The 12,920-nt window shown below is 37.7% G+C and overlaps 1 protein-coding gene across 1 annotated transcript in view; it reads right to left on the minus strand.

Annotated features, from left to right (window-relative positions):
• The window catches only part of ARHGAP21 (Rho GTPase activating protein 21), a 133,656-nt gene that overhangs the window by 74,903 nt on the left and 45,833 nt on the right, over positions 1-12,920 (minus strand). The window contains 2 exon segments of the mRNA XM_046011023.1: positions 1,806-1,830; positions 2,059-2,238. Coding sequence (XP_045866979.1) covers positions 1,806-1,830; positions 2,059-2,238 — 205 coding nt within the window.

The following is a 12,920-nucleotide window of genomic DNA, read 5'->3' on the forward strand; positions in this document are numbered from 1 at the left end:
AAGTGACGACTGCTCCCATAAGATGTTCAGGGCTTCTAAACTTGGAATATCTCTGACTTTTACATGAATTCTTTGTCTTTAGGTATCCACAAATATGGAACAAACTTCTTTGTTTTTGTTTTTTAAGATTTTATTTATTTATTTCAGCCCCACTGAGCAGGGAGTCTGATGCGGGGCTTAATCCCAGGACACTGGGATCATGACCTGAGCCGAAGGTGGATGCTTAATGACCGAGCCACCGAGGGGCCTCTAAACTTCTTTGTTTTTTAATTTTTTTCAAGGTAGAGAAATATCACAGAATTTCATAACATACTAAATATACCCTATTTCATCCAGTGATTCCTGACTTTACATAAGTCAAACTATTTTTTTAAAAGATAGCATTATTTATTTTAAAGATTTATTTGAGAAAGACAGTGCATGTGCGTGTGAGCAGGGAGAGGGAGAGAGAGAATCCTCAAGCAGACTCCCTGCTGAGTGTAGAGCCTGGCACGGGGCTCAGTCTTACAACCCAGAGATCATGTCTTGAGCCAAAACCAAAAGTCTGATGCTTAACCTAATAAGCCACCCCGGCACCCCAAAAGACAGTATTACTTTTAAACAAAAATAAATGAAGAAAAGTTAAGTAAAGAGAAGAAAGATGGCACAGTTCAGTGCAGATGAACTTCAGAGTTAGACACCTGGTCTGGAAGTTCAGCTCTGTTCTTCAGTGGTGTGATCTTGGGAAGGTCATTTCACATCTTTCTCAGCCTGGGTTTCCTCATCTACAAAGTGGGAATACTGGCTCACACCTCTCAGCATTATTTTGAGTATGAAACAGGATAAGAACATATACTATGATGCCTGGCATGGACTCAGTCTTCAACCAGACGGTGAATACAGCTTGTCTTGTGTACCACAGGATGTTGTGTGCATGGCCTCTACCCTACACGCCAGAAGCACCACCCCACTACCACCAATCGCGACAGTCAAAAATGGCTACAGATACTGCCATGTGTCCCCGGGGAGCAACTGAATGCAACGTGGAATCCTGTAACAAAGAAAGGATGCGAGGAGAAAGACTGGTAAAACCCAAATAAAGTCTGTAGTTTAGATAGCAGCATCGTACCAATGCTAATATCTTACTTTTGTTCACTGTGCCATGATTATATAAGTTGTTCAACATTAGGGGAAGTCAAATGAAGGATATATGGAAACCATGCTATTCTGGCGACTTTTTTTTTTTTTAGTCTCAAGTTATCTTTTTAAAATGGGTGCATTTTATTGTATGTAGATTTTAGCTTATTAGAACTCATATAAAATTAAAGCAAAAATATGTGGATGTTATTAAGAAATATCCCTATCCCTAGCCTGATTCTCCTTTTAAACTTATTAAATATAATGATTAAGTCAGGAGTAAGATTAACTACAAGAAGACCTAAAACACTCTACCTTTCAATATTTTAAGTCAATAAATCTACTAGATAAAACACACAGCATTTCTTACCTAAAAGAATTATTAAATTTAGATGATTACTAATTAAATAAAAATATCAGCATTAGTTTCCTCGGAATCATTTATGTTCCCCCACATAAATACTAATATATAATTAACAATAAAGTCATCACATGTTGAAATCACGATGAGACAATGCATCCATAAAACTCTGAAGTTGACAGTAAAATTATTTGATTTCTATGACTCTCGCCTCTAAGAATTACACAATTAGACTCCCAAAACAGTATCAGCTCATTTAATATTACTTCAAGAGCAGAAAAATATATAGATAAACATTCAGAGAAAAATTAAAACTTTTATAGCATACCTCCTCTGTTGCCATTTTCTTCATCCTACAATATAAAAAAATATAGCCACATATGAATATTTACTTATAAACTCTAGTGACATCACAGTAAGGTTCAACTCAATTCAAACCACCCTTCCCAAAGTGTGTCAGTTACAATCTCATTAAATGCCCTTTGCCAGAAGGACAGCGCTTTCATACACAAGGTAAGAGGGGAGGTTGAGAGGAAGACAAGAAGGAGGCAGGAATTATTTTGCACAATAATTTCTCTTACCTTATATGAAAATTGAATTGCAGACTCTGGAGGATACACAATAAAATGCCTTAATGTAAAACCAAAGCCTTGAGATGTTCTTTTCAACATAACTGTTTTGGGACCTGGCCAGGAGAATGTTTCATCTTCGGACGGTGATACAGTTTCGCTTTGTTCTTTTCCATCTTTACTTTTTGATACCTAAAATAAGAAGATATTTAAAAGTTAACTCAATAACTCAATACATTTACTCACTTTGGAAAAAAAATCGTATGTAAATATATAATCACCTAATAAGCATAGACACAAACCTAAGGGAGAAAAGGGAATCAGGTTCTTTGTATTATAACAAATCATGGAGAGCATCAAAAATGGATTTTTTTTTTCTAGAAAAGGATGCTATGAAAATTAATCAGAAGCAAGAAGGAGCTATTGGAAATTAGAAATATAATGGCTAAAATTTAAAATGCAATAGAAGGAATGAAGCTAACACCACAAAACAGAAACTATGAAAGAAAAGATGTGTAACTCTTACTAAGGCAGAACACTAAAACTGTTATCAGAGTGCAACAGAAACAAAAGATGATTAGAAACTAATAGACAAGGCCTTCAAGTTCTGAGCACAAATTCAGTATCCATATAGATAATCCTTCCACTCTCCTGGCCATCCAGTATTTTGATCTTCTCTCCTCCACTCTTGGTTTTCATGATTGTAACTGAAAACCTTCTGCAATTTCAAATCAAAGATTCCACTTTTTATTTCCTCTCATTCCTCAGCTCTTCTAAATCTGCTATGTGGGGCTGCCCCTCCCATCTCCTCCCTGACCCTCACCAACCCATGTTCTCACTTCCCTCCTAAGCTAGCTTCAATTCACTCCTTTACCTTTCTCATGCTTCCTCAAAGTCACCTGACAAAACCTAATGTTGGATAAATAACATTGCCTACTCCGGACCTGTACCTAGGCAGCCGAACAAGACTGGCATTAAAAAACTAAACAAAACAAAAAAACTAAGCTGTTTTCACTCTAAGTTCATAACCACTAACCTCAAGGGAGACTTTTAGAGTTGTCTGTCAATAATAATACAGCTCTCTCCAGTCCATTCATGCTACATGACTATCTCATCCCTTCTCCTCCATCCTCACCTGTAGCTAATGACCCTGCTTTCGACTACACTGAAAAAACACACGAAGCATGAGATGAGAACTTAAGCACTTGCCACATCTACCACTTACCACCCGCAGCAGGGTCCATGTTCTCCTCCCTTCCTTCTCATACAATCCTGCTCCGATGGACCATTCTTCTATGGTCCCTACCTGTGTACTAGATCCCTTTTAATAGTCAAAGATGTGGTTTCCACAATTCTCCCCCTCTCTTTCACATCGTCTATTTTCTCTACTATAGCCCTATCAGAACACACACATTTTATAAATTCTTTAATTTTAAAACAACAACAACAACAAAATTGTGGAACCACATAGCCCTCTCCAGTTACCACTTTGTTTGTCTGGTGATCCTTTAGACCAAAATTCCTCTAAAGTTGACTATGGTAGTTCTCTCCATTTTTCTCCTCCCATTTTCTCTTCGTCCTCCTGAATCAACTTTTGTCTCCACAATTCCCTGTTACTGTCCTGGTCAAGGTCAACAATGGTTTCTACACTGCTAAATTGAGCAATTTCAGTTCTTGTCTTGTGTGACATATTGATTGGTTCAAGGATTGCGCTGCCCTTTTTGAAAATTTTTCTCCACTTGACTTTCCATACTGATTTTATTCCTTACTCATGGTCTGTTTTTTCTGCCTTCCTTGTTACTACATCACCTGCTAAACTTCTGAACATGGGAATACCCAGGGCTCAGTCCATGGACGTTTCTAGCTCTATTCTGTCTTTTGGTGATTTCATCCAGTCTCATGCTTTAAACTGCATTTATATACAGGCAACCCCCAACTTCCAATCTAATAGGTATCTCTTACATCTGCATTGCTACTAAGATTTTGTAGTAAATTACAATTCCAAGTTCATCTCGGCAGTTTTCAAATGTCACTTTTATCAAACAGCAAATACTTGAATTGCTTAAATTGATTTTATTTTTCATTATGTTTCACTAGTGAACCTATCTATTCCTTCACAATGATTTGCTTCATATGAAGGTGTTAAAATTTAAAAATTATACTAAGAAGAAAATAAATCCAAGAGACTTCTAAATCTGAATATTTTCATCACATAATCAGTATCTGGACTGTTACTAGTTACCTATTAATTTCATTTTCTTTTCTTTCTGGAAAGATAGCTAGACAGCAACATTCTCCAGCCACACTTGCAGTGAGGGCAGTAGGGACCAAGTTCTACTCAATGGAATGTAAAGAAAGTAGTATACAACATACAAAAATCAACTGTGTTTCTACATACTAACAGTAAGCAAATGGTACCTAAAAAATTTTAAACTACCGTTCAAAATATGAAATAATAAGGACAAATCTGACAAAAGATCTGCAAAGCCTATTACACTACAAAACACTGCTGAGAGATTAAAAGAGTATCTAAATAAATGGGAAGACAGCATGTTCATGATTCAGAAGACTCAGTATTGCTATAATGTCAACTCTCCCCAAACTGATCTAGAAATTCAATGAAATCCCAGTCAAAATCCCAGGAGATTTTTGTTTGGAAGTTAGCAAGCTGTTCCTAAAATTTACTTTAAAATGAAAAGAAGCCAAATAGCCAAAACAAATTAGAAAAAGAACAAAATTGGTGTACTTGGAGTACAAGACCTCAAGACTTACACGGCGCCATAATCAAGACTGAAGCCATCTATGAAGACTGTGTGTCTGAAGCTAATTGATCATAAATGCAGTTTAGTTTATCCTTCCTTCTAGGAGTTAGGGATTTTGCTAGAAAGAGGAAGGACAGCAAACATCAACATGGGAGAGTCAAACCAAGTCTCAATGTGATCATATGAGCAGGTGAAATCTGCAGGGTAAAGGTTATATTCTGGGCTGAATTACCCAAATAGTTAAGACTTAGAGTGGTGACTGGACCCTCCTTTTGTGAATCAAATGAGAGAATCCTTTTACACATGCGCACAAGCCACCCCCCAATTATTCAGTAAATAAATATTGAGCACCTACTATGTATCCAACACTATTCCACCCAGTGAAGATATGAGGGTAAGGAAAATATACATAATTTGTTTTCTAAATTAAGCTTCTTATTTTGAGATAATTACAGATTCAGATGCATTGGTAAGAAATAACAGAGGGTTCTCCTTGATCTTTAAACAATCTCCCTCAATAGTAACATCCTGGAAAACTCTAGTAGGTATCACAACAGGGTAATAACATGGATACCATCCAGTCTTCTCACGCCGAGCAGAGTCACTCGTATCCTGCGTGTGTTCAGTTCTACACTGCAGTTCTGCCACCTGCGTAGGCTTGTGCATTCACCACCGGTCAAGAGACAGAAGAGCTCCATCACCACAGAATCTCTCCTGTGACTCGCTCATAATCGAATCCACCCTCTCCCTTCCGCCCTCACCCAGTCTCGGACTCCAGGCAACCACTACTCTGTCCCGTATTTCTACGATTTTGCCATTTCAAGGATGTCATACACGTGGAATAACACAGTACAGGAATGTACAGTGAGGAATGCCTCCTTCCACTCGGCAAATTCTCTGGAGATTCAGCCGAGCTGCTGCCTGTGCCAGTACCTCGCCCCTTTTGTGGCCGAGCAGTACTCCAAGCTCTGGACGGACCGCAGTCTGTGTAAAGGACACCTCCGTGTTTCCAGTTTGGGGCTACTAGGAATAAACAGGTTATGAGCCTTTATAGGCAGGTTTTGTGTGAATGTAATTTCCATCTCTCCGGAATAAATATCCAACAGCTGGGTCACAGGTACCGACATCTTTATAAGAAACTGCCAAACTGTTTTTCCAGATTGAATATAGATTTTACAGTCCCAGGATGTATGGGAGATCTAGTCGCTTTGCTTTCCTTGACTGCATTTGGTACCGTCATTATTTTAATTTTAGCCATTGTTACAGGTGTGCAGCGACAGGTACTGTGATTATAATTTGCATTTCCTTAATGGATAATAATCAACATCTTTTCATGGGTTGCAGTCTCAGTATGTAATTATAAAGCACAAAAGACTCTTTAAGGCTTAAGATCAATAAACCCTTTCATGTTACACATGGGGAAACTGAGGCCCAGATTAGTTAAGTGATTTACCTGAGATCACTGCTGCCTAATATCGGGCAAGAAATAAAATCATGGTTTCCCGAATCTGAAGCTAGAATACCTCATATCTCCTCTATCTCACTTTATTTTTCATCTCTTTTATTCTGTAGCCTGCACAGATCCTTCTCCCCAAAAGCTCTTTGATCTAATTTACTATATTTTAAAATTTCTTTTTCCTGCAGGACTCTGAATTGAGCACTTTAAAAACTGTACATGTATTAATTTTATACTGAGTGCATTATTATGACTTGGCCCCACAGCTCCCAAATATATTCAACTTTTCTCTTCCTTTGAATATAGAGACAACCGTCTTGTATTATGATTTCATACTTCAAGTTCTGAACTAAGCCTGCTAGGTCTTGTTCTACTGAGTTCTTCACAAAAATGGCGAGGATGGGATGAAGAAGAATAGGCAATTCTTTTTTTGATCCCTATAAACTTTTTAAGATTTCTGAATGCAACACAGCTCTATTGCTCTATTATTCTTCCTTCCCAGAACATTACACAGAGTCCTCTCCAGCTTCCTATATTTTCCCTATTGGACAGAAGGGAGGATTATACTGCTTTCCACACAGAAAGAGAAGATGAAAAGAAATACACATATGCGCCTTCTCAACTCTTTCTTCTACTTACCCACAGAGACGTTTGATCTGTTGCATTTATATAGAAGGGCAAACCACAGGCGCACAGTGAAGGACAGAGCAGAGCAGTCACAGATCCCTCCACTAAGAAGACCCCTGCCCCTCTCCACACGTCTCACCTCCCCACCGTAAGCACCAATTCATGTACCACAGCATCAGATGCAAGAAGTAAAAAAGCGACTAGAACAATAGCAGTTAAATTCCTGCCGATTAAGAACTGTCATTTGATCCCCTTAACAGACTTCATAACAAGGTCACTTGATTGAATAAATAATAACTCAAGGTTAAAAGAAGCCAAAATAAAGGGCAAGAACTACCCAGATATAAGAATTAGACAAAGCAACCTAAAGGAGTGAAAAAGAAGGTGTAAGGGGAAACAATCATGTTAACAATAAAGGAAATTAAAACCTCACAGAAGAGCGTGCAAACAGGCACGAGGGAACTTTTTAGGATCATGTAAATGTTCTAAAAAGTAGACTGCGATCAAGGTTTCACGGCTGTATAAATTCAGTACAACTGCAAGGTACACTTCCAGTAGAAGGTGAATTTTATAGTATTCTACAAAATTCTATACTATACTATAGCATAGTGTAGTATAATGTAAATTATACTTCAATAAAGAAATTTTTTAAAAGCTCAGGTAAAAAGTACAAAGTGTAAACATCATCCTGGGCTGTCATGAAAGTAAACATGAGAGTTTTGAAGGAACGTACATACAATAAACACATAACCCCTCAGCTCTCTGTTGTAACTACTTGTACTTGAAGAATAGAGAACTCCCCAGTATATGGCAGGTATCACTCACGATAAAGCACACAGAAGCATCCCTTCTGTGCTCATCTTAAAAGATTCTAATACTGACTCTACCTAATCATGAGCCCTATTCCTACTTCTTTGAAAATGTTTCATCTTACCACTGACAGTGTTAGTAGCACCTGTTGTTTAAAGTACGATTTTCCTCCTTATTTTAGGGCCAGACTTTTTAAAACTGAAATAATGCCTTTTTAAGATGTCACTTGCTGAGGAAACTAAGATTTGCATGTCTGGTCCTTAGATTTATTTTTTCCTTCTACATATTGGAAATGTCATCATAGCTACGGTTGTCATCTGGCTTCATGTTTTTTTCTTTCATTGCTTAGGGAGATGGCGTGTGCAGGGGGACGAGCATGGACCCAGGAGCCAGACTACCCGGGTCCTTGATTCTCCAGCTGTAGAGGCTGGACAAGATCCCTACCATAGCCGTGCCTCGGGGCCTCGTCTTTACTATAAGGATGAGAATAACAGTGCCTATTTCAGCCTATTTCACATGCTTCTGATTTCACATGCTTCTGATGAGATTAAATGAGTTAGAGTTTATAAAGTGTTTAAAACAGGATATCACACATACTAAGCACTAGATAACTGTTTAAAAAAAAAAAACAAAACCCCATAGAGATTGCCAGTAAGTAATGGCTTATTTCAAAAATGTACATGAAACCACTTTTCAGATACTAGGAGAACAGCATATAAAACAGAGTTTTGTCTGAAAGGAAAAACTTTAACTATCCATTTAACTTTCTACTAGATTTTTACATGTATCATAGCAAGTCTGATGGGGAAATGCGTTCACAGTGGTTGAGTAATTTGTCAAAAATAAATGGCTATAGTCTTTCTGCTCTATGGCATGAGCAGGAAGGAAACCACAATGATCATTGAAATATTAGATACTGCTTATTAATTAATTCATTTGTTTGTCTGTTTGAAAGAGAGAGAGCAGGAGGGGAAGGGACAAAAGGAGAGAGAGTATCACAAGCAGGCTCCATGCCCAGCCCAGAGCCCAACTCAGGGCTCAATGTCATGACCCTGAGATCATGACTTGAGCCCAGACCAAGAGTAGCCTGCTTAACTGAGTGAGCCACTCGGGCACCCCTAGACATTGCTTATTTTTAAAGTATTTCCTCTATAGTCCTAATACCACAGAGTTAATCTTGTAATGAATTATTCCTCACATATCGGACTTCCTTGATATGCAAAATTTTTCAACATATGTGGAAATACAATGTTTTTAGGAGTTTGTTTGTTTAAATTCCAATGGAGCTAAAAAGATTCTTGAGTAGTTTTTTTATATGCTAAGTATGCTTGGCAACCCTTCACTTGCAGCTTCTGTTTATAGAGTTCTCCTACAGTTGTTTTGTTGTTTGTTTGTTTGCCAACCCAGGATAACAGCTGAAACTACTCTGATGTTGAATATTATTAGATGTATCCAGATGTGGTTTTTTTAGAATTAATTCTAGTTTTCAGTAAATATTTTAATATTTCAGAGATAAAATATGATGATCAAAGAAACTGAAAAATCTGGGTGACTTTAGTCTAAAATATTTCAAATTAAACACTTGGACCCCATTTTTAAAATATAACTCTTAATTTTTTAAGTTTATTATTTACTTGGACATTCCTATAGTATTTTCTATTTAGGATGACTGTTTGATAAGGGTCCTTTCTAAATGGTTTCATTTATGATTATTTTGAAACAGCTAGTATTTTTTTTAATGTGATTTCCTTTTTTATTCAGACTTATGGTTTTTAAATGTAATTTTTTACCTAAATGCACTTTTCTCACTTCTGTCTCCTTCTCTCTGATTTTTAGATCCCAACATTTCAAAGACACAAATTCTTAATTCCTCAATTTTACAACTTCATAAAAGGTAGTTATTTTAAAATCTTTAGTAAATAAAAAAATTGGAAACTTCTAGAAAGCTTAAATTATTATTATGACTTTGAAAAGTTATTTCTAATTTACTTACGACATATATAACCTGGCAACAATATTGTAAGTCTCATAAAATGAAGAGATGATAAAAATCAGATTATATTTCTTTTTTTTTTTTTTAAAGATTTTATTTATTTATTTGACAGACAGAGAGATCACAGGTAGGCAGAGAGGCAGCCAGAGAGAGAGGAGGGGAAGCTGGCTCCCCGCTGAGCAGAGAGCCCGATGCGGGGCTCCATCCCAGGACCCTGGGACCATGACCTGGGCTGAAGGCAGAGGCTTTAACCCACTGAGCCACCCAGGCGCCCCCAGATTATATTTCTTTTCAAAACCAATGATCCATTTAGACCTATATCCTGGACATATTCTCTGAGTTGTTTTCTCAGTAGTGCTGATGGGTTTAGATGACACTTAAATTTAATCCACCCCCCTCGGTTCTCCTTGTGACTACTTTAAAAAAAAAAAGTCTTCATGATAACAGTGTAAGAGTCTGAGTTCATTTGCTAGAAGTAGAGAAATCACCTTCAGAACATCACCTGGAATGAAAATTCTCTTGTGTCATGTCACATCTGTAAAATTTTCCGTGTAATTTGAAAGAATTCCTCCTTACTACTGATTCCAGAAGCAGGTATGACTATATCTAACTGGCATATTTTCTGTGTCCATTTTTTTGTTTGTTAGCGGTCTCTGACATTACTTTCTAATTCTGTTATTTAAAATATTCATTAAAGTAATTAAGGGAGACTGGAGAATGTGACTATAAACTATTGGCCGAAAGAGGAGGCAAAGGTTTGATGAACAGCTACCCAATCTCTAATGTGGTTCAGATTTTCACTGAATATAACACATCTTATTTCTCCATTATCCTATAAATGGAAATAGGGCTTTTTCCAGTTATTTTGCTGCCACAGTTTAAAAAAAAAGAAAAAAAAAAAGCTCTAAGAACATCTCCTCATTGGAAGGATGTCCTTTATACCATAGTTTCTTTGAAGGATTTACATAGGATTCACCTGCTTTCTTTAAGGTATTTACATAGGTTTACATACCATTTAGATGGTTTATTTATGGTATTTACATGGTATTTTCCTTTATAATTCAATGCCAGAAGATGGCTTGTTAATACAGTAAATTCCAATGTGTAATTCAGAAATCTGATCTGGACGGTGGCCATAAGCAGACACTATCATCATTTACTCCTACCATCCTACTTCACCAAAGGGACATATGGTTTAGGAGACTCTCTCTCTTTGAACACACACATAGACTCTGCTCAATATTTCCCCTTCAGAGTTTCACTTGTACTCCCCTAGCACTATCTTTGGAAATATCTAAAACTCATCTCTCATTAAAAATGATATTTACCTATGGACTCTGAAAGACAACCTGAGGGTTTTGAAGGGGCGGGGGTGGGTAATAGGGAGGGCACATATTGCATGGAGCACTGGGTGTTGTGCAAAAACAATGAATACTGTTATGCTGAAAAAATAAATAAATTAAAGAAAAAAATGATATTTACAGCTTTGATTTTGTGGAAAAAGAAATCAAATGAAAAATGTTTTTATGAAGTATTTTGCACACACAGCACACACTGCAGTGTTGTTTCCCAAATCCATGAAAGCCTAAATTCTACTTTATAAAGAGTGGAAATAGTTCTACTTCAAGATACATCTTTGGAGTGCCTAGATGGCTCAAGAGGTTAAGCATGTGAATTCGGCTCAGGTCATGATCTCAGGGTCCTGGATTGAGCCCCGTGTCCCATCGGGCTCCCTGCTTAGTGGGGAGTCTGCTTGACTCTCTCCCTCTCCTGCTGCCCCTCCCCCTGCTTGGGAGTGCAATCTCTCTCTCTCTCTCTCTCCCTTAAATAAAATTTAAAAAAAAATACATTATACCAAAAATTCTTCAAGTGTTAACTACAGTTAAATATGAGGATAAATGATGCTAAAAATTCAAATAACATCCAGTGAGCCTTTACAGAGCCTCACCCATGTGTTGTCGGTGCTGCCATATTGAGCTGTTACTACAACTCCGACAGGCATAAATTTACATTTATTAAAAATGAGGCTCAGAGAAGTAAAGTGACTTTCCCACAGTCATAAAACATAAAACTCCAATTGTAGAGCTCTTTCCTCTAAAAAACAGCTCTCCATCCCAAAATGTAAAATAACCCAATCTGATTCTAATATATTCTAAGAGTGAAATTTTGAGTTATCTAACTGGGACTGAGTTTTTCAGATAAAGAATGTTAGCTAAATCTTTTTAAAATACGCAGGACTTCTAAATAATTTTTCATTTTTTAAAAGGTTCATCAGTCTGGGGCACCTGGATGGCTCAGTGGGTTAAAGTCTCTGCCTTTGGCTCAGGTCATGATCCCGGGGTCCTGGGATCAAGCCCTGCATCAGGCTCCCTGCTCAGCAAGGAGGCTGCTTCCTCCTCTCTCTTTGCCTGCCTCTCTGCCTACTTGTGATCTCTGTCTGTCAAATAAATAAATAAAATCTTAAAAAAAAAAGTTCATCAGTCCATTTATTAATAGCAAATAAAATTAAATACATATTAAACTAATTCAAGTATTTATTTAATCTAATAAAATCTCCTTACGTTACATGGCATACTTAAATCCATATAAAAGGATGACCTGCAATATATGTCAAGCATTTTTCCTTTAAAAAAAATTTTATTTCTTTGAGAGCAAGAGAGAACAGGGGGAGGGGCAGAGGAAGAGAGAAACTCTCAAAAGGACTCCCCACTGAGTGCACAGCATGATGCAGGCTTGATCTCAGGACTCTGAGATCATCACCTAAGTTGAAATCAAGAGTCAGAGGCTTAATCTACTGAGCCAACCACGTGCTCCGCAAGCATTTTCCCTTCTTTTCTTTTTTTTTTTTTTAATATTGTATTTATTTATCTGACAGAGGGAGAGAGAGAGCACAAGCAGAGGGAGGAGCAGCAGAGGGGAGAGGGAGAAACAGACTCCCTGCTGAGGAGGAAGCCCCATGCAGGGATGGATCCCAGGATCCCAGGATCAGGACCTGAGCCAAAGGCAGACGCTCAACCCACTGAGCCACCTGGGTACCCCAAGCATTTTCTTTTTTCTTTTTTTTTTTTTAAAGATTTTATTTATTTGACAAACACATCACAAGTGGGCAGAGAGGCAGGCAGAGACAGAGAGGGGGGAAGCAGGCTCCCCACTGAGCAGAGAGCCCAATGTGGGGCTCAATCCCAAGGACTCTGGGATCATGACCTGAGCTGAAGGCAGAGGCTTT

The sequence above is a fragment of the Meles meles genome, chromosome 7, assembly GCF_922984935.1.
Source record: "Meles meles chromosome 7, mMelMel3.1 paternal haplotype, whole genome shotgun sequence".
NCBI classification, from domain to species: domain Eukaryota; kingdom Metazoa; phylum Chordata; class Mammalia; order Carnivora; family Mustelidae; genus Meles; species Meles meles.